Below are 23,390 nucleotides of genomic sequence, written 5' to 3'. Positions count from 1 at the left end.
CAGGGAGCGCCGGACCGCGAAGTTCGCGGTCCGGTGCCCAGGAGCTTACCGTGTATTTACCCATACTAACGGGACAAGGGTAGATTATGGTCAAAATATCTAGCAAGATAAATTGTGAAAAGAGAAATTATACACTTACCACGATTATATGGATGAAGGTCTAACGAGTGGTAGAATTCTGACGTCGAAGCACAGACTGGAACCTCAAAAAACGAAAAGTTCTCTCCTTCTGCCCTAGTCTCGATCGGCCATTTTTTATGATTCATAACAAAAATGGCCGATCGAGACTGGGGAGGAGAGAACTTTTCGATTTTTTGAGGTTCCAGTCTGTACTTCGACGTCAGACTCAGAATTCTACCACTTGTTAGACCTTCATCCATATAATAGTGGTAAGTGCATAATTTCTCTTTAAACAATTTATCTTGCTAGATATTTTGACCATAATCTACCCTTGTCTCGTTAGTATGGGTAAATACACGGTAAGCTCCTGGGCGTCGGCCCGCATAGTGGGCCGGCGCACAGTGGGCCGGGGTGAAACAAAAGTGCGCCAAAAGTCATTTTGGGCAATTTCAGATTTTTAATTTTTGTCATGCCCAGCTGAAAGACAACACTTTGAAGAATGCTTCAGCAAAATATTTCATTCCGGAATTTGCATAAAGGTTGTTAATTTCCTACCTCAAATCGTAAAATGTGACATTTTGCGAAATGTCGCGTATATGACAACCTAGTTGAAACACAGGCCATTTCACAGGAAATTTTTCATGTAGGAATCTGAATTGGCTCCCACATAATCCTGATATATATTCTATTTTTGTGTGGAAAGGTTCAAAGTAGATAAAAGACACCTTTCAGGAGGTTTATAGGATGATTATTCCTCAAAATAGGCTGAAAATCCTTTTTTTTTTCATTTACATTAGAAACGTTTAGATTTCCGTGGATTTCCGTCTCAATTCTATAAGCATCATTTTTCCTGATGTCTAAGCTTTAAGTCGATACCAAATTTAGCTGCCCGTTTTTGCCCGTTTTCATGATAGAGCCGATTTTACTTGAGACAACACCCCAAAAACCTGTTCAAAAACGGTCATTTTTATACCGCACAGTCATCGTAGCGCCACGTATGGGTGAACATTGCCGTTCGCTTTTGCACGGCGAGGACGATTCCCGTTCCATTCCATGAAAATGAAATGAATTCCGGGCATACTGTAAACAAAATAAAGGTTGCTGATGCAAATAAGGGCTAAACCCACAACTCTTCCAGAGATAAAACTTACTTGTAGAATAATTTCAGCCAAAACACTCCTCATCGTGATACATTCGTGGTGTTATATACATGTACTCTGCGTTTTACAGAAGTCAACACAGCTTGATAAAGCACGGTTTATATTTTTTTTTATGAATCTAATTAATGATCATTTTGATGCCATCAAACTATTTTCGGCAACTTTTTAGGCATGTGAGAAGCATAAACCAACATTTAATCTGGTTAATCTTAAAGTAGCACACAACACAAAGTTTGTATACTACACATTGTTTAGAGTAATTTGTCTTTTCACAGCTAGGTTTTAAGTAGACCAAAAGCTTCAGTCTCTGTATTTTGGTTGTTCCGCTGAACTACGTTAGCTCTACTCACCAATACATAGACTGAAGAGCTTGGAGGCCCGTACGTACAGACAACGTATAGTGAACTAACGTTTTATAGGTCGCGATTTAAAACTGTTTTTTTAAGCGAAATTTGCAGTTTCGTGGTTTTCATTATCAGGTAAATATAAGTACATTGCATACCTTGGACCGGAGTTATTGATAAAAATCCTCCGGATGATCCAGACACCTTTCATCTAAGACATTTTCACCGGAGCTGACGGTTTTTCTCGCAAGTTGCCATCTTGAATGACGTCAGTATCGTTAATATCTCGATATATCGAATGTTGTCTGCTACCTGTGATCGTAGCAGTTTAGCTCGCATGTGGAGCAGATCGCATTATAATTAATATCGAAAGCAATATCGATATCACATTCAAAATTGTCGATGCACTCTCCGTTCGTTTGTTATTTTGGCTGCTATTTTGGAAGTGATTCTGGCGTCCAAGTCGCAAGAAAACATCGGTAAAGTACCATTTTCATACTTTTTGATATATATTTTGTCATTTTTACATTTATTAGATATTATAAATTGATATCTTGTAGGCCTAGTTGATAAATCCTCAGAGTCTAACTTCGATGTGTAATATAGCCCCAAAGTTTGGACTCTGGATTGACAAAAGTGCTGGTGTTATACATGTTATAACAAATGGGAGCCCACACGGACACTTTACCGTCTGTGAATGGGGATGATAGTAAAATGTCAGAAATTGTTGAATAAATCCCCAGAAACGACGGTTATTCCTGTCTAGGTTTTAAGTACTAGTAGCCAATCAAAATTTGGTATCAAGGTGACGTCATATCGGATTTAAATTATGTTCAGTCGATTCTACACCCAAAATTGGCGCTAATGCAGTTTCGCACCGGCCGGTTACCATCATACCTCATCACCAATATTTGTTCCCAAATGTCATGACAAGTCTCTCAGTCACATTTCGATGTCAATATATCCATCACTTTTCAAAATATCGTGATCGGGAATGGCTGTATTTCGGCTTCGATCTCAACGTCGTTGATCGACACGGCGTAGACATCGCTTCGCAGATCGCTTGGATTCACCTTGCACCGTAATGTTGATATGAACTGAAGTTAGCAACCAAATCATGCGAAAATGTGGCGAACAAACTGCCAGCATGCCGCATGCGAATCTATGTTCGCATGATTTGGTTGCTAACTTCAGTTCATATCAACATTACGGTGCACGGTGAATCCAAGCGATCCACGAGAAGCGATGTCGATCAACGACGTTGAGATCGAAGCCGAAATACAGCCATTCCCGATCACAATATTTTGAAAAGTGGTGGATATATTGACATCGAAATGTGACTGAGAGATTTGTCATGACATTTGGTAACATTACAAGTATTGGTGATTAGGTGTGCTGGTAATCGGCCGGTGCGAAACTGCAGCCATTAGCGCCCCCAAAATTACCCAAAATCAACAAGACAACATGTTAAAGTAAAAATCTAACACAGAATATAATTTTTGCGCACTTTCAACTCATTCTGGCCCACTGTGCGGCGCTCCCTGGGCCTGGGTTACACTTACACTACAGGCCACCATGTCCATGACCATGGTCAACAGGCGCAGGCCCCGGGGCTCCGCGCCGCGGGCTGGAGCTCTCTGGTCTGGCCTGGGTTACATCTCCACCGGGAAGCGCCCGGCTGCCCACGACATACCCGCTCGATCAGTTCAGCCGTAGCTCTCGTCTTACCCTCTCACTCTCACTCAGTCCTGCGCCTGCTTCTACTCAAGTTCCACAATATCGCGCCTCTGTAATCACACCATTAGACAACCACTGAACTTATACATGATCTATATTGCTTTAAGGATTAATAATTCTCAATTGCATATTTACAAAATTACAAAATATAAAGGATTCGCATCAGAAAAACAAATTCTTACCGCTTTTCCGTGATTATCGTGTTGCACTAGAGCAGGTAGCAGCTAAAATTGATAAATTGACACCGCACGGCTGTCTTGGTGACCGGTGATTGGCCATGGAATAATCTATTTTTACAAGAGGGGATAAATATGACATTCAACACCCGCTGGACAAACGAAAATTAATGAAATAGGACTTGTCTGTTTCAGAAAATGCATACAGTAACTGAAATACTCTGAAAATTTTAAATATGAATAACTACAAACCCATTTTTGCATCTAATTTAGTATAATATGGAGGGCTTTTTAACTCAATTTAATAATATTTTTCCAATAGTTGTTTTAAACCCTTTAAAGGTGTTATTCGAACAGTCCAAAAAACAACGCACGGGAATTTGCACGTGTAATTAAACTAAGGACCAAGCTGAGACTGGAATCAACCGAATAAATTAGATATTTTATATATATTATACATATTCAGCTGCTTTGCGACTGGACTGTTCGTGGGGATTGAAGCTTTTGGACTAAGAAATGGGTGAGAATTCATTTTGTTTTGTTATGAAATTGTTTGTTTACCTTGTTGTTTAAACGATCTCTTTTACCATTTTGTCGTGTGTGGTCCCGCGTGTTATAAATGGTGTTTCTGATGTTCTCTTATCCATCAACTTGATGGTGCACAATGCACAAATGGATGGATTACAATTTACATCATACTGCATTTTGTGCTGATTTCAGATAAAAGCTCAGGAAGAAAATGCATGATCGTGATGGATGTAGATCAAGTCTTAGTCTAGGGAGGCAGCGCGGCCGCGGCGTAACTCAGTCGGTTAGACTAGAGCGCATTTTTCGGGTAAGAACGATTATAATAGGCATTTATATAGCACCATCTATCTAGAAATATTCTATTCCGAGGCGCGTTATTATTATTATTACCCCGGCTTTAGCTCGAGCTGCCTCTCAGCGCTCATGCATTCAAGGAATTAATCCTGCCGGGTACCCATTCACCACTCCTAGTACCAATGAGGTCCAAACATTAACATGTATGGACCTCATAGGCGACATTACCCAAAAATATGGGTTAGACAATGCTGTTCTGATTTCCAACCCAAGACTTTGGTAAATGTACGCCTTAATACAAATTGGAGTTACGTGATATGACTTTCATTTGTTGGGGAGACATTAAAAGTATTAATTAAGTAGTTCAAATTAAAATATATTATCATTAAACTTACATTTCAGGCCCTTTTTGTTGATTTTCGGTGAGCGTTCCACACAGCTGCGACGAGTGATCAACTCCGAAGTGATACGCGAACTGGTCAGCTGATCGGTCAGGTGATCGGTAGATTATCTTTTTGTCAGACGTTCATAATTTATGTAAAGCGTATCAATCTTCAGGATCTTGATTCCAAAGTATCAGTATTGCAGATAAATGTCATTATTGATTGGAATCAGTGGCGGATCGGGGGTGGTGGGGGTGGGGGTGAGCATTTCTGCCCGATCCCCCTATTGAGATTTGTAGTAAATATTTTGGAATTAAATACGTTGTTCATACTAGTTATGCGACCCCTCCCTTATAATGATCACAGCATTATTTGTAATGGGGATATTTCGTTCATAATTATTCTTGTCTCTTCTTTCTCCTTTTTAGCCTTTTTTTGCTTGTTAAAACCTTTTTTCCTTTTTTTTTTGGGGGGGGGGGCTCGCCAAATTTTACGTGGGTCAAAATTACCTTCATTTTTTTAGTGACAATCTTTTTTTCATTTGTCCAGTTCTACGCGAGACAAAATTACCTTCGATCATTATTATAGTTAAAAACTTTTTTTTTATTTTTTATTTATTTATTTATTTTTTTTTTTTGGGGGGGAGGTTGCCAAATATCACGCGAAAGTTTGTCAGCTTTTACTGTTTTATTCGACTTATAATCAAATATTAAATGGGGCTTACCACAGTTTTTTTTAAAGTCAATTCATAAGAATATTCCTCCTCGGGATTTGAGCTTTCTTTCATGAAATATCAATTTTTTTCATGATTACCAAAAATACTTAAAATTTTTTATCGGTGTATGCCTATAAAGCTTTAGCTCATGCGTTGCACCTGCCATATTTCAATGCTGATCAACTTTATGCTTTTAATGAATTCCTAAAAACAATAAATTCTCAGATCATCAATTTTGTCGCAATCGAATAATTCGATTGCGTCTCTCTATCAGTTTTGAATATTCATAAAAATATCAGCTCGTGCTTTTTGCTCATAATATTTTGATTAGTAAATTCTTCTCTTATATAATCGAGTCGGATAGATAGATAGATAACTAGAGAGAGAGAGTTGGGGGGGGGCCCTCAGCTACTTGTCCTCGCTTATTTGTTATTATGCTCATGTTGTGAGAGCTTTGTGTTTTCACATTTTTTTCTTTTTCAACCTTTTTATTGTCTCGGAGCTTCCCTCTATTTCTTTACACTATATTATAATGTAGTCCTGTTTCAATCATTGGCGGCGGAAGCCCCAAATTTTAGGAGGGGACAACCTAAAAAATTTTGACAAGCAAAAAAAAGGCTCTCAACCCAAACATTTTAGGGGGGACGTAGGAAAATAAATTGACAAGCAAAAAAAAAAGGTCAACAACAAATTTAGGGGGGAACGTCCCCGCTTCCGCCGCCTATGGTTTCAATTCTTTTTTTGTTCTCATTTCAATGAAAACATCATTATTAAACTGACGTACATGTAGAAGACTTTATTACGAAATTTTGACATTGTTTTGTTTCATTTGTTTGGCTTTCTTTTTTTCTTCTCCTCATCTTCTTTTTCTTCTTACTTTTTCCCTTTCCTTATTTTCTCTTCAGTATTTCATTCAGGTATCCGCCAATTTATACAACACCAAGCATATAGAGGCGGATAATCAGTGAGGGAGCATGACGGTGTGCCGCTCTAAAAAAAAGGAGGAATATTGGAAGAAAAAAAAAGAAGAAGGGATGGGGAAAAAATAAAGAAAAAAAAGATGATGATGGCAATGACGATGATGAAAATTATCTTGGTGATGATGATGGTTGTGGTGACGGTTGTGGTGATGATGATGGTGATGCTAATGATAGTGGTGATGATGATGATGACGCCTGTAATTTTGTTATTTTGTCTTTGAAAAAATTAAGTAGTGCAAAGTTGAATTCATTTAAAGTTTATTATGAAAATAGCAGAAAAAAAATTGGTATGCGTTCGAGGAAAATCCATCCCCCACCAATCTTTTTCAAAGGTAAGATTTTTTTTTTGCCCGGGGGGGGGGGCCACTTCCATTCACGAGTGGATACCATGCGCGACCATGGGGTCTCGAAAAGCACCCTAAACACGTAATTTCCATATTCTGAAAATGCACCCCTTAACAAGTATTGGCGTGTGAAACCCTACCCTTAACAAGTATTGGAAACAAAACGATACTCTTGGCAAATATTCCCTGAAATGAACCCCTAAACAAGTACAGGAATGTTTTATTGTTACGGGTCCTTCCCTTCGGTCGTCGGCTTTACCTTATTTGGTTTAGTACGACCCCACCTTCTACACCTCGCGCAAATCGGACTCTAAACACGAAGTGTTGGAGCAAAAAGGACATCCTTTATAAAACATTTTGATTTTGTTTTATCATCCCCGCAAATTAGACCCTAAACACGACGGTTTTCCTAGCGAATTAATAGATACCCTTTTTTCGTTATTTTTGTGTTTTTGACACCCTTATCACGTTACGTAGGTAACGTGCCCTATCGTGAAAAGGACATCCTTTTTACGTTTTTTTTTGGTCGTGCATGGTATCCACTCGTCAATGTAAGTGCCCCCCCCCCCCCGGCCCCCCGGGTTTTTTTGTGATGGCGTAGGCCTTTGCAAGCAGCTATTATTATGGTAAAAAAGTTAATGAAATGTCAAGAAATACAGGATAATGATTTTTATGGTACATTTTAGTAGGCCTATACTTGTTATCAAAAAGAAAAAAGTGGGTCGTTACGGACCATTAAAAATGGGAAATTTGGGCATTTTATATTTAGGATAGAGCAACTGCTCGTTATAGATGTCACAATAAATCAAGCATTCTAAATTCTATCAACTCCATTTTTTGTCAAATAACACCTTCATCGATATTTTGAAATGATTTTTCTCATATTTTCATCATCTTTTTATCAGGGTGAAATTCCCCTTTAATTTACAAAACAGATTCGCAAACAATATCAAGAGTAGTGGGAGGCAAGGGTGGAAATCTAAGGTAGGGGACCAGGGGCTGGAAAACAGGCAAAAAAAAAACAAAAACAAACTAACATAACAAAAAAAAAGGAAGGTTTATCACCCCCAAAAGAAGGTCGTCTCGTCCAAAATACATGTTTTACTTCGATTTAAATGATGTAGGCCTATTTCTTTCCATCATATATAAAAGAACAAAAATAGTAGGGGGACATTTGATAATGTGCCCCTACTATTTTGGGTTAGGGGGAAGTGTCCCCCTGGGATTTGCGCCCATGTGGGTGGGGGGTGCTGCACCTCCTTTCGGAATCATTATGGAACAGTGTGAATAGTCGCTGTGATTTCGATCTCATACCTATAAAAAAAATAGAACAAAAGAACGCCTTGACCACAGGCCAAAATGCCTAACAATTTTTCCGCGGCATTAACAACTCTCGTAAGGGGCGCTCCATTTATAAATAGAGTTGCATGTGTAGCTGTCTATGGCAACAGAATCCATCGCAGAATTGAAGCCAGAAGCGTGGGAATTTGGCAGAAAATTCAAGAAAAGAACCGGTGAGTACCGATTTAAGAGTAATTATATATTCATTAACATTTATTGAATCATAAGAATAAAGATTTTTTACGGAAAGAAAGCTTAGTTCTAAGCTAGGGCTGCCCAAATGCGCGTGAGTGGAGTCTCAGTTTCTTAACACGGGTAAGTATTGCGGTGTCGCCTAGAGTGCCCATTCACCTCACCTGGGTCGAGTGCAGCACAATGTGGATAAATTTCTTGCTGAAGGAAATTACGCCTTGGCTGGGATTCGAACCCACGACCCTCTGTTTCAAAGTCAGAAGACTTATCCACTGGGCCACAACGCTCCTATAATCTATAAGTATAATTCATTCGTTCATTCGTAGATGACTAGATCTCAACGTGAAGGGTTCGAGTCCCGCTCATGCCCAAACCCGTCTAACAAAAAAATATGCTATAGTAATGTAAATCGGATCAAAAATAAGATCGAAAATCGAATCGGCGATGTTTAAAAACAAAGGAATACATTAAAATTTTGTTCGCGGTCGCGCGCATCTCCCTGACAAAGTCAAAAAGACGAATGCATTGGAATGGAAGTCGCCAACATGCGCGATCGTTTGGAACATGTTTTAAAGGGTTTTGCTTTGTTATTAAAATAAACAGAGTGATTGTTATTAGAAAGATAAACGAAAGACGCATCTTCCGTGCAAAGGCGCAAAGGAAAATATTTCTCATAGATCACAGGTTAATGAACGATCGGCGGTAGGCCTGAGTCATCACGGGTTTTCCTCAAACCGGGTTTGAGTGGGAAAAAACGGGCGGGGACCGGGTACCCGAAAAATTGAAATCATATTTCTTTGAAACTTTGACTGCTGTTATTTTCATGCCATTGAGGCGCATGGCGCTGCCTGTATGAGAACCGATGATACGCGGGGGAAGCAAGCGCCGAGAAAGCGATGATTCGGACAAGATTTAACTTTTAAAAAAAGTTAAGCAAAATTCAACTATTCCTATTTTTTAATATGAAATATTAAATCACACACAAAAAAACATCCCAGCAGCTTACATTTTTCTTGTCATGTTCGATCTTGCCTGGCAATGCCTGCTTCCGACGCGATATCAACGATCTTGGTTATGCATAATCCCAATAAACTCAAACAAGGAGAAAGATCTACGCATGTGCTAGCAAACACACCTCCCTCAAATTAAACTCGCCCAGTCATGATTCTGGATATCGCACAGTGCAATGAGCGGAGTGCAAGAGAGCGGGGAGAGGAAAAGGGAGAGGAGAAAGAGGGGGCGGGCGGGGCGGGATGTGCCAAAAAGGCCCCAAAAACCACATGGACGAAAGAGGGTTTTTTTGCGCACAACATAAACAAACAATGGAATGGGATTATGTCTGCCCTTTGATTTAACAGCCATGCACCTCATGTTCAACTTTTGCCTTCCCGTCATGGAAATGACTGTCTTTGTCCAAACCACATGTAGCTCTTGATTTTATTTTTGCAACATCATCATCCTTCTCATCACAGTCATCACTTTCCACGCATGGCCATCTCCAAAATCACAATTCATGATCATCATCACCAATTTCACCATTCAGGCAGTGACCACCATCATCATTGCAACCATGATTCAGTTGATAACATCACCGCTGCCACCATCATTCATCATCATTATCTTATCATTATTATCATCATCATATTCGTCATTTTCATTAATCATTGCCAATTTGCCATTATTCAAAAGTCAAAACTCATTTATTAACAATATACTAGTTGTCTAGTAAATTTTATTATTTTTTTGAATGCCACTTATGAATACCATCAAAATGATCAAACGAATACGATCGCCATTGGAAAAATAAGTAGTGTCAGAGTTGCACTTCTAGCTAGGGCCTAGGATAGGATCGAAATAGTAGTGAAGGGAAATAAAGAATTTCATGATAAGCCAGGGCAAAACGCTTCTGAATTTGAACGAAACATGATAACAGAGTACATGACCTAACACATTACATAATATTGCCCCAAGAACGAAACCACACTCCAGAAACCGAAAAAGAAAGGTTAGGTCACTGGATTGAACAAGCAGAGCACGTGCGATCATGCAAAGGGGAGACATTAACATGAACGCCTTCCGCTTGTTCTGTCTCGCCAAATATATGGATATGTCTGCCCGCTGCATTATTGAGCACGACCCTAAATTCGTAATCTGAGCTCCCTGGGCGAGGTCTCTCGTCTGGCATCTATCAAACGCTTCTTAAATAAATCCTAGATGTCATTACTTAAGTTAGTATCTGGAATAAGTTGTATGACTATGAACACAACTAAAATTCTAAACAAAAAACAAGTTTGTAAAGTATATTTTTCTTCGACGAGAAGCATGATTACAAAACTTCCCATAGGCCGTCGTAAGTCTATTTTAACTAAAACCAAATTTGTTTAGACGTGGGGCCCTTCAAGTTCAAAAGTCATTGCAATTGATTGTCAAATGGAATGATAAATTCTTCCATTATTCGCATTAGATTTGAAACTACATGTATTTCTAGATAATGTTACTCATTTCGGCCGCACACGCTTGCCGCTTCAGCGCAACTGCGTGCTCAGGCCAGAGATATAGGCGTGGGTACATGTACAGTACAGTATACAAAATGCGCATCCAACGAGCGTCGGCGCTAGCTAGGGCCCTGCACTGATTTTCATTTGCAAGTGGTCTTAAGTTGGTGGGACTTCGGCGCAACCCGATAAATGAAGTTGATATAACTAAGAGGAGTTCATGGAGTGTATTATTTTTTTTCTGAATATTTCCATTTAATTTTTCCACGCATATGTCGCTGAAATTTTACGCATGGTTCCACTTGGTCTCCATTTCCGCACGCATGGTGTTTGAACCATGCGTATTATACACTGGCGAGAACGCTGGGTACGGTAGGCGCGCCAGCGATGTGGCGTAGGCAAGGCTGGCACAGCTGGCCGTAGATCGGCTCTTCCAAATTGATTTGACGTTGACATACTTCTGTCTTCTGGTCATGAAGTTCACAAGTTTCGCTGATTTCGCATGAGCACAAAGGCGGTTAACTGGTCACAAAGTACATGACAGTGATTTGAGAAGGTAGGAGAATGTTTGAAATCAAAACACTGAGGAATGATAAAGGATTTTATGAGCAGTTATTGTATGTGGAAAACCCGAAACCCGAAAAAGTAAAACCGGGTTTTAGGGCGACGGGCGGGGCCCGGTCGGGGAACCGTTTCGACTCAGGCCTAATCGGCGGGACATCTTTTTTAAGTATTTTTAGGTGATAGCGATTTAGAATTATTTGAATGATCTCTTGATCTCGTACGACGCATCATCTTAAAGTCGCAAGTGCAATTAAAATGTAGTAGAAGACGCAAGCACGCACGATGATTTGAAATATGTTATTAAAATGTTTTGATATCTAAGAAGAAATATAAAAGAAAAGTTGCAAAGACAAATATATCATTGAGGTTGAGAAGATGTATATCGTCATAAACGATGTAAGAGAGTAACGCAATGAGCTCCGTCGATGGCGTCGATAGTACGACTTTTAAAAGTTCACGGCGGGGTCCGCTATTACCACGAGGTTGAAAATAGAATGTATATCATCCTAAACGATGTATGAGAGTAACGCAATGAGCTCCGTCGATAGTACGACTTTTAAAAGTTCACAGCGGCGTCCGCTATCACCACGAGGTTGAAAATAGAATGTATATCATCCTAAACGATGTAAGAGAGTAACGCAATGAGCTCCGTCGATAGTACGACTTTTAAAAGTTCACAGCGGCGTCCGCTATCACCACGAGGTTGAAAATAGAATGTATATCATCCTAAACGATGTAAGAGAGTAACGCAATGAGCTCCGTCATTATCACGATCTTTAAAAGTTCACGGCGGGGTCCGCTATCACCACGAGGTTGAAGAGAAGATGTCTAGCATCATAAAGAGGGTAAGAGAGTAGCGCAGTGAGCTCCGTCGGTAATACGACCTTTCAAAGTTCACGGCGGCGTCCGCTATTACCACGAGGTTGAAGAGAAGATGTCTAGCGTCATAAAGAGGGTAAGAGAGTAGCGCAGTGAGCTCCGTCGGTAATACGACCTTTCAAAGTTCACGGCGGCGTCCGCTATTACCACGAGGTTGAAGAGAAGATGTCTAGCGTCATAAAGAGGGTAAGAGAGTAGTGCAGTGAGCTCCGTCGGTAATACGACCTTTCAAAGTTCACGGCGGCGTCCGCTATTACCACGAGGTTGAAAATAGAATGTATATCATCCTAAACGATGTAAGAGAGTAACGCAATGAGCTCCGTCGATAGTACGACTTTTAAAAGTTCACGGCGGGGTCCGCTATCACCACGAGGTTGAAGAGAAGATTTATATCATCCTAAACGATGTAAGAGAGTAACGCAATGAGCTCCGTAAATAGTACGACTTTTAAAAGTTCACGGCGGGGTCCGCTATCACCATGAGTTGGATCCTCTTAAACATCGTCAGAGATAATACCGCGTCTTTCTCCCTGAATAATGCGACCTCTAAATAGCTAGCACCTCAAAAACAATCTTGAAATATGTTCTGAACAATCGCGCACTGTATCTAGATCTACGCCGATTTTTTATTTTCGATTTTTTCCTTCAAGGGGCATGATCGAAGATCGGCAAGTGATCGCCGATTGTGGTGAAATCGAATGGAATCGGTTGCAGGCTTATGCTATAGCGTTGTGTGTTATCGTGCCTCACCACTGTATTCAGTCAATTTCAATGCAGGTGTAGGCCTAAAGGACTCCATGATGATGTCTTTAAACCGGAGGCGCTGGTCCAAAAATTGGGATTATCCCAGAAAACAAGGATATCCTTATAAACCAAGACAAATTATGTCTTGATAAATTGAGACTGTCCTTGTTTATGGGGACATTTTTTCTTCACTTCTCCCAACGGGACAAAGGCAGCAATTAGGGGAATTGAGAGTGCTAAAAATAGATTCAATGACCTCAATTTCCCCCAGTTCACCAGTTTATTTATTAGGTGGTCTGTCTATGACAGATCACCTATTGATTTCGTCAGAATTTTCTTTCTTTATTTCTTTCTTTCTTTATTCTTGGCACCTATGTTTGTCGCCAACTTTTCTCGGAATCGGCTGAATCAATTTTGCTGATTTTTTTGTCATACATAGAATCTATCATAGAGACGGCATACTTTTCAAGGTCGTATGGTCATGATGACGTCATCTACGCGCCATTTTGTAAAATTCTTCATTTGATCATATCTTCATTATCAATTATCAAAAATTAACAATATTTACATGACATTAACTTCAGGTCAAAGGTCAACTGTCAATGTCATCAAAGGTCATGTAAAGGTCATAAGGTAAAAAAATTCTCCAAATGGCCTAAAAAAAAATTTGGGTACGTTTCAGTTCATTTTAAGCATTTCGAAAATTTGCGCGCGCGCACGTTTTCGCGCGTAACGCCCTTACGCAACACAGTAACACCGTTTTTTTTTTCATCATTGAATTGATAATGAAATTATGAGCAATTTGATACCATGATTAACCTTCTACGACCATTAATAACGAAATTAACACCAGTTAAACTTTGCAGCACGTGTGCGCGCGAGCTCTCACTATAGGCCATATATGGGCAAAAACATGCCTATTGCAAATTCACTGTAGCTCTTTAAATAGTCCATTGACCCCCAATTTTTTTTTCATATATCGATAGAGTATGAGTTGTAGATTTGATTTCATGTCATCAATGTCCCTAAATTATATCATGACGTCATCAAAATGGCGCCTTAACTAAAAATTTCATTTTTTCAAAAATGACGTCATCAAATTTATGCAAATTTGGTTGTAACTTCTCGAATATAGATCGTTTTTCGCCCAGATTTCGATATAATGTAGATAAAAATGTACTCTTTCTCCTCAGTTAACATGAATTTTCGTTTTGAGAAATGCATCATTCCATAAAACAGCGATGAAAAGAGGCATGTCATTTTTCCTCATTTTGCGTGTAATCTCTATGGGACATGACTTTTTCCCAAAACTAGATTTGACATTCCTCTATTTCGTGAGCCATATCTCCATTTTTTCTTTTCAGTTTTCCCTGAGCTTTTTATGTTGTAGCTGAGATTCTAAGCTTTCGTAAGTGTGCCCTCCATTTTTTGATCAGATGCCGGGATCATGCCCGTTTTTCACTTGCAAAATTGGAATTGTAATTCTCAAAATTGCTTACGTGTAATCTCTATGGGGAATATCGTGGCTCAATGGATAATGCACTTGACTTGTGTTCTCAGGGGCGCAGGTTCGAGTCCTGGGGTGAACAAGATGATTTTTTTTCATTTTTTTTCTTTTTGCCACCTCTTACATTATCTTTTATGATAATTAAAAGGCATAAAAGTTTAAATTTAGCAAGATAAAACAGATTATAATTGCTTTTTTCATATCACATGTATTTTGCGTGTAATCTCTATGGGAAATGACTTTTTCTCAAAACTAGATTCGACATTCCTCTATTTCGTGAGCCATATCTCCATTTCTTCTTGTCAGTTTTCCCTGAGCTTTTAATATGTTGTAGCTGAGATTCTGGGCTTTCGGTAATGTGCCCTCCATTTTTTTTATCAGATGCCGGGATCATGCCCATATTTCGCTTGCAAAGTTGGACTTGTATTTCTCAAAATTGCTTACGTGTATTCTCTATGGGGAATATCGTGGCTCAATGGATAACGCATTTGACTTGCTTTCTAAAGGGCGCAGGTTCGAGTCCTGGGGTAAAAAAAAAAAATTTCCATTTTTTTTCTTATTACCACCTCGTACATGATCCTTCATGATAATTTAATGGTATAAAAGTTAAAATTTAGCAAGATAAAACAGATTTTAATTACTTCTTTTCATATCACATGTATTGTCATACATCAAAGAGACCCTTTTCACAGTGCTTTATCATCTCCCGTCTTTCACAAGTATTCCATCCATAATGAGCATTCCGTTGTCTTCATGAATATCATATTGATCTGCATGAACATGGTAATAGTGATCATGATGGCGAGAATAAAGACAGACCACCTAATTCGTCCGCATGACGAATTAAATTCTAGTTATGACTTGCCCTCTTCCAATAATCTTGTTATGAAACCCGATATGTTTACATTGACTAGCACTCTTGATTGGTGTCGGCACTCAACAGGTGAATGAACTTTCCTAGATTTCTTGTGTGAAGAAACCCTTATAAACTGAGACAGTCCCTGTAAACTGGGACGATCCCAATTTTCTGACCAGCGCCTCTACTGTTAAAAAAAAATTGACATACTTCTTCATCACGGAGTCTTGAATCCCTGCCCGTATACCCTTAAGAGAACCAAATAAATAGAGATGGATTCCCCTTAGAAATTCATCTTTTTTTATTAAAAATCACGTAATTGGTCGTGATTTTGATTTAACTCTACACCTAATGCGTAGGAAGGTTTAAAAACAGAGGGGGAAAAAAAGGTGAAAAATAAAGGATTCTTACCAGACCGATGTCGTGTAGACCCCTCAATCCACATGTAATACCGATGTAAACAAACGCAAATACAATGGCGTCGACCCTTGAACCGCTTATGTATTACGTACTTCCGATAAGCGATGCCGTTCTGAAGATTAATTTCTAAATAGATAAAAATTATTATTATACAAATAATAAAGTATATTTTGTGATTATAAATAATTGATATGATACTATTAAGAACAATAGGAAACAAGATGGCGGCGTCAACCCCCGGGCGGCCACTTACATTGACGAGTGGATACCGTGCGCGACCCAAAAAACACGTAAAAAGGATGTCCTATTCACGATAGGGCACGTTACGTACGTAATGTGATAACGGTGTCAAAAACACAAAAATAATGAAAAAAGGGTATCTATTTTACTAGGAAAATTACGTGTTTAGGGTCGAATTGGCGGGGATAATGAAACAAAATTGAATTTTTTTGTAAAGGATGTCCTTTTTGCCCAACACTACGTGTTCAGAGTCCTATTTGCGCGACCTGTAGAAGGTGGGGTCGTACTAAACCAAGTAAGGTAAAGCCGACGACCGAAGTACCCGTAACAATAAAACATTCCTGTACTTGTTTCGGGGTTCATTTCAGGGAATATTTGCCAAGAGTATCGTTTTGTTTCCAATACTTGTTAAGGGTAGGGTTTCACACGCCAATACTTGTTAAGGGGTGCATTTTCAGAATATAGAAATTACGTGTTTAGGGTGCTTTTCGAGACCCCATGGTCGCGCATGGTATCCACTCGTGAATGGAAGTGGCCCGACCCCCCGGGCGTCAACATCGGGCAAGTTTCTTCTGTCTTGTCATGATATTTTTCTCATTTTTTTGATGAATTCTTTAAAAATAAAATTGATGGCCCAGAAATGTCGAAAATGAAGTTGCATCCCATGTACATGATTTAGGGCTAGATCTTTTAGAAGGAAAGTAGAAATCTCTGGGGCGAAAGTTTCAGGTTTTGGCTGCCTACACGCACGTGAATGGATAAGGATTCCTGGCTTCATTGAGAGTAACCTTACAGTAGTAAATGATTTTTGTCTCACCTGCATAGCAGAGTGAGACTATAGGCGCCGCTTTTCCGACGGCGGCGGCGGTGGTGGCGTCAACATCAAATCTAAACCTAAGGTTAAGTTTTTGAAATGACATCATAACTTAGAAAATATGTGGACCTAGTTCATGGAACTTGGCCATAAGGTTAATCAAGTATTACTGAACATCCTATTAGAGTTTCATGTCACATGATGAAGGTCAAAGGTCATTAAGGTCAATGAACTTAGACCATGTTGGAGGAATCAACATCAAAATCTTAACCTGAGGTTAAGTTTTTGAAATGTCATCATAACTTAGAAACAATGTGGACCTAGTTCATGGAACTTGGCCATAAGGTTAATCAAGTATTACTGAACATCCTATTAGAGTTTCATGTCACATGATGAAGGTCAAAGGTCATTAAGGTCAATGAACTTAGACCATGTTGGAGGAATCAACATCAAAATCTTAACCTGAGGTTAAGTTTTTGAAATGTCATCATACCTTAGAAAGTATATGGACCTAGTTCATGAAACTTGGACATAATATTAATCAAGCATCACTGAACATCCTGTGCGCATTTTAGGTCACATGACCAAGGTAAAAGGTCATGTAAGGTAAATGAACTTTGGCCACGTAGGGCGTATTTGTTGAATTACCTTCATATCTCTGTAAGTGTATTGGTCTAGTTCATAAAACGTGGAAATACGAGTAACCAAGTATCACTGAACATCTTGTGCGAGTTATAGTAGTTATGAAAGTCAGCACTGCTGCTATATTGAATCGTGTGATGCAGGTGAGACCGCCAGAGCCATTCCACTTGTTTTACTTGGCCTTATTTAGTTTGATCAAAATTGGATAGATATATATCAAATTAAACACTTGTGTTTCCTGATATTTCCTTTCTTGTATCTTTCTTTTTTCTTTTGTATTTCCTTCCCTCGTTTCTTCCTTTCCATCTTTTTTTGTCTTTCTTTCCATTTATTTGACCTTTTCAATCTTCTTAAAAATCCTTGACTTTTTATGTCCTTCCTGCTTTCTTTCTCTATCTCCCTCCTTAATTGTTTTTTTTTTTCTTTTCCTTTATTATCTCTTTTCATTTATTTTCTCTTTTCATACATATGGGACAGCTGCTCGCTTTTGACGTCAGAAATCCAAAACTCTAATAACGTTTTTTTAACCTTCAATGGATTTTCATCAAACATTTCTCAGATTTAAATTTTTTTATGCAGTTTTTACAACAAAATTTTCTTCAGGGTGAACTTCCCCTTTAATGACATCAAAGCTTGGAATGATATCCATGGGTTACTTGATATTTATGTGGTCAGATTTTGATGTGGTGTGCGTAGTATGCATAAGAATTTCTCTATAGAGTTACTATCCTGCACCAGTTTTCTTTTCTTATTCCCTTCTTGTTTATAAAAATAGCAGTAAGATTCACATGAACCTCATTAGAGTGAGGTGAGTGTGAATACAAAAACAATAAGTTTGATAGAAGAAAAGACATTTATGCATTAGTTACAGTATTTCCAGACTTATGGACTGCTTGTAGCAAAACCCTGATGTCCTGACTGTCTAATCCAATAATATTGAGCTGGCTATCCCCCCCCCACCAGTTGTACCTATAGCTGCATCTGTTTTCAGGGTTTTTTGTGTGTTGTTGTGTTTGTATCTGCCATAGATATTTTACAAAGAAAATGAGTTTTGTTCTTGATTTTACAATTTTTTTTTATTTACAAAATTAATTTCATTTTCTTCCTTCCCATTATTGTACAGATTCCCAGCAATCTCACGCAGTGACTTTGACCAATAGTGCAAGGAAGAAGAAGAAGATCAAGAAGAAATCACTTTCAGGTGATCACTTAGCATCTAATAAAAACACTATAATTGAACTCCATCAACATACCAATGTTGACAGCCATATTGTTCTAGGATGCTTGCTTTCATCAACCCATATAGGACATTTGCCACTTTTTCCATCCATTTTTTTTTCACCACATACAAAGTACAAACATATTTAACCAAAGCCAGTGGAGTAATAAACCTCATATATTTGATAGGTTGGAGTTTTTGAATGGCACATTTTTCTGTGAAATTGCTAAAGAGCCAAAAGTATTGGCATTGTTTATTATACACTGTATGTTGTATATTTGATGTTGTAACAGAGCCGACTAGCAGGAAATAGCATAAAACAGGTCAATTCAGATAGTTATCCAAAGAAATCTGATACATGCCGTAAGTAGATGTTGAAAAAAATTACCCCTTTCCCATATGCACTATTGTAGTTAATAATTGGGGGTGTTTAGAATGTATTATATGTGTTGCTTGGTATGTGAAAATGTATTCAGGCAGTGGCAAAAGGGCTTTTTTTTCTGAATGTGCCATAACTAATTTTATCATTTTTTATCATGTTTCAATTCTTTTATTAGCTGAAGAGGAAACACTTTCAATTTCAATGGATGCTAAGACCAATGTAATATCTACACCTGGAAACAAGAAGAAGAAAAAGAAGCAGAAGCAGCAACAGGTAGCAGACATTTCAGGTAATTATGAGTAGAATTTACTTCATTAGCAACGGTCATGATGATGATGAGGACTGTATTGGTACTGATAGTGATGATGATCATGATCACGATGATGGTGATGATGATGGTGATGATGGTGATGATGATGATGATGCTGATGATGATGATAATGCTGCTGCTGCTGATGATGGTGATAAAAATAATGAACGTGATGATACTTCCTATTATAATGATACCTTGTTTTTATGTTGCATCTTTATAAAAGGTCTTTTTAGAAATAACTTCCGGAATATCATTTTATGAAGAGAAAATCTCAATTTACTTTAGAATTGACAAATTTTGTCCCTTTGTTGCATTCTTTTCCTAGATAATGATCCTTTACCTGTCGAAGAAGTTGCTCCTTCCCAAGAAAGCAAGAAATCTAAGGAGAAGAAAATGAAAAGGAAAGCTGAGAATGATGATCAGTCTCCGGGTGAGTTGATTTAAACATTTTGTTTTTTAGTATGATTTATGGCACAGTCAAACAGGGATTCGATTTTAAGGCGCGCGAGAGCCTTAATCCATTTTTGGTAGCGCGATTAATAGCGCGCCTCGCGATCGTTGACCTGTGCGGAAATGCCTAAAGTCGCCCTCGAAATCACCCAAAAATCATGCTTATTGCCGAGTAGCGCAGTTTCAAATTCCGACGTTGCGTTATTTTTTCTGTACCACGTATTTCCATACACATGGTACCAAGTACGGAAAAAAAAATCAATGCAACGGTCGGGAAACAGTTGCATGTATAGGGGTCCATTATGACTACCACCATGTGCAATTTCGAATGCACATGTTTCCCCTACAGATATCACGATTCTGTGATTAAATAATTCGAATTACACAGGAAATAAATCCCTGAGACTTGTAACCTAGCATTGGTGAGTTGTCATTCGGCTTTGCTTTTCAAAACGGCTTATTAATTCCAAAATAAGTTACCTTATTTATTAATTATAACAAAAAAATCATTCATTTTCTTTTTCTAGGGGATGAGGTATAATATCAGACAATAAATCATCAAACAAGCAAGCTCACTATACAAGGCTGGCGGCAGGCTCACGCATTGGCGCTTTTACTAGCTAGCCAGTTAGAGCTCTGTCTCTGCCAGAGCTCTGGGGGACAATTCACTCAGTAAAGGCCTCAATGATGGTGATTTTCTGTTTCAGACAGTTTACATTTCATGAATATTATTCAAAACTGCCAATAAAGTTTGATGATTTCTTCATTGTCATGTATATTTAAGTTCTTAATGAATACATTCTCACCGAATTTAGACTCCCCAATAGAGAAATGAAATTTTCATGGAGATCTGCGTTTTCAAAGAACTTCAGGAAAAGTTAGGGGATGTGGGCCTTTATTACATGTACATGGCTGAGTACAGGGTATTGTACTGGAATAGATGGAGTAGAAATTAGATATTGAATTCATTTATATCCAAGTCCAACTCACAGTCACACACACGCACTCACCCACATCCACCCACACACACATCCAAGATTCTAAGCATGAAAAATAACTTTAAAAATCATACAATATTGAACAAAAAGTAATAATTCATTAATAAGTGAACAGGTATATCCAAGTCCAACTCACAGTCACACACACACGCACTCACCCACACACACCCACATCCACCCACACATCCAAGATTCTAAGCATGAAAAATAACTTTAAAAATCATACAATATTAAACAAAAAGTACTAATTCATTAATAAGTGAACAGGTATTCCTCAAAATACACAAAAGTAGCATTTAAATAGAGCCCCCGAAATGCAAAAAGTAGCCCCCGAAATTTGCCAAAAAAATTTAAAATGGAGCCCCTGAAAAAAAAAATTGTTAGTGACTTAACTTTAAGCCAAAGTCAAAAACCTAACTCAAACAGGTTTTGATAACACACAATCTAATTACAAAACATTGTAAAACAATTACAAATACTTCCTTTGGTTGTTGATTGTAACTTTATACATACATTTCCTCCATCTGTTTTGTTAATTGGACAAAAAGCTCCCCTTGTATGTTGAAGAGCTTTTTGCAGTGCTCCTCTACCACTCTCCTTAAAAGATCTAGGAGAACTATTTATTGCTCCCCTCATAATTATAAAACTGAGTCCCCGAGTCAAAATTTTCCTACGATAAGTCTAAAACAGCTGTTTTAACATTTTTTTTAGTTATTATTATTATTATATACATATAGGTGGTTTGAATAAGAATGAATAAAATGGCTGTTGTCAAATTGCCCTCTAGGTGCCGTAGGGGAAATATGACTGCGCCATTACTATTTTATTGAAGGCCAACTACAATTTTGCTACATTAAGGCCTCAAAATCAAGTGAATTCGGTATCTCGTTATAAGCCAGTTAGTAGTTCCTTTCTGCGCATGATCAAAGAATTCTCGCATGATCAGAAGAAGGTCATTTGTACTAAAGTGACGTGGTGCTTTAAAATCTAATGAGATAAGCACCAACTTTCATGTCTTGATTATTCATATATTCTTTTGAATTGTCGTTTTCATTAACATCCACAAAAAACAACAATGCTTCCACGAACGACGGGTATTTCAGTTTGTTAAGTACATTGTGCAACATGCTAAGATATGCATTAAAGTAGGAATGCAACAAATACCTTCATCAAGTGTTCATTGGTGTGCTATTCTAGTCACCTGGTCTATTCAATTTCTTCATCCTACTATGTAAGGCACGCTTACGTAATATCTTGCTTTGAAATCTGCCTATCATGATGAAAAAAATGAAAGGTCATTTGACCAAAATTGCCCATGGAGTAACTACGAACTGGTCTATTAGCTAGTTGGTAGGAAGAAATGGGCAAACCTTAGATACTTTGAAGTTCTTTTTTTTCGTATTCGTTGCTTGCAAGCACATCCTATGGAAGTCTTTGCCTAGTTAGATGATTTTCATATTAACTTCAAAAGGTTCAGGAATTGTTGATTGTCTACTTTTCAAAAAGTTATAAATAAATGCCAGTTGTGGTTGCGACTTCAAAATAAATTCATACAGAATCCAATAAAATGGCCATCCAAGTGTCTGTATGTATGAATAAAAAAAAATTGTGCCAAAGAATTCTGGAAGAAATCGTGTAATTGCTGGGATATAAACAAAATAAACATGACATTTCACCAAATTGTTGGGTCTCTTACAAAGCGATGATAATACACTATCTCACATGTTTTCATCTTTCTTGGTAATCTACAGTGTGATTGTTTTTCAGCATGGATTTCATGATTTCATAAAGTTCAGTTTATGTGATTCTACCAGATCTAGATCTAGGATTATATGGTGACAGGTTGTTTTTACAGACTTAATCATGAGATCAGTGTTTACTGCAACTGCTTACATTTATTTTTGTTTAACTCATCCCTTAAAAAACAACAATGTTCTCTGTTGACCCAGATACAAAGATACCTCGAACTGAAGAACCAGAGGATGAAGACGCAGGGAACGAGAAAGAGAACGAAGAACAAGGTGAAGGTGAAGATAAAGAAGAAGCCAGTCAAGAGGAAGAAGCTGACAGTGAGTGTATCATTAAAACAGAACTGATTCTAGATAAGGAGGAACTTATGAGCTACTTAAAAGTTGAATGTATTCCTCACATAGATTGAAACGTCCTGTTCATAGATGAGCTGTAATCATTTTCATACTTGCTAACATAGCGTATATATCACCTGATATTATAAGCATATTAAGAAGCATACATGTTGATATAATGGTATGTTTTATTTAACCTTTAGCATGTATAACCTTATATAATAACTTTATGCATGCATAATAATAACAACCTTCATATCTCTCTCAGTGACAGGTACGGAAGAGATCTTATCAGACACCAGCTTTTCCTCGCTGACGGATAAAGTATCTGATCTGACGTTGAAGGGCGTGGCCGATATGGGATTTACTCATATGACGGAAATCCAACACAAAGCTATACCACACATGCTGGAGGGCAAGTGAGTTTGAGTCAAATTTGATTTTGAGATGATGATGATAACAGTTACACT

At 38.2% G+C, this 23,390-nt stretch overlaps 2 protein-coding genes across 3 annotated transcripts in view; one reads left to right on the top strand and one right to left on the bottom strand.

The window, feature by feature from the left end:
- Window positions 1–3,580, bottom strand: part of LOC121414137 (polycomb protein Scm-like) — a 41,294-nt gene extending 37,714 nt beyond the window's left edge. For both annotated transcript variants that reach the window (XM_041607204.1, XM_041607205.1), the window contains exon 1: window positions 3,544–3,580. The gene's annotated coding sequence lies outside the window, so the exon portion shown is untranslated. The remainder of the gene's footprint in view (window positions 1–3,543) is intronic.
- Window positions 3,581–3,905: 325 nt separating this feature from the next.
- LOC121414134 (ATP-dependent RNA helicase DDX18-like) overlaps window positions 3,906–23,390 on the top strand; it is a 32,007-nt gene continuing 12,522 nt past the window's right edge. Inside the window, exons 1-6 of the mRNA XM_041607203.1 lie at window positions 3,906–4,057; window positions 18,598–18,675; window positions 19,251–19,364; window positions 19,714–19,818; window positions 22,786–22,905; window positions 23,189–23,339. Of these exons, the coding sequence (XP_041463137.1) occupies window positions 4,054–4,057; window positions 18,598–18,675; window positions 19,251–19,364; window positions 19,714–19,818; window positions 22,786–22,905; window positions 23,189–23,339 (572 nt within the window). The 5' untranslated portion in view covers window positions 3,906–4,053. The remainder of the gene's footprint in view (window positions 4,058–18,597; window positions 18,676–19,250; window positions 19,365–19,713; window positions 19,819–22,785; window positions 22,906–23,188; window positions 23,340–23,390) is intronic.

The sequence above is a fragment of the Lytechinus variegatus genome, chromosome 4 (assembly GCF_018143015.1).
Source record: "Lytechinus variegatus isolate NC3 chromosome 4, Lvar_3.0, whole genome shotgun sequence".
Taxonomy (NCBI): Eukaryota; Metazoa; Echinodermata; class Echinoidea; order Temnopleuroida; family Toxopneustidae; genus Lytechinus; species Lytechinus variegatus.
The sequence above is the reverse complement of the archived record's forward strand: the minus strand, read 5'-3'. Positions and strand labels throughout refer to the sequence as shown.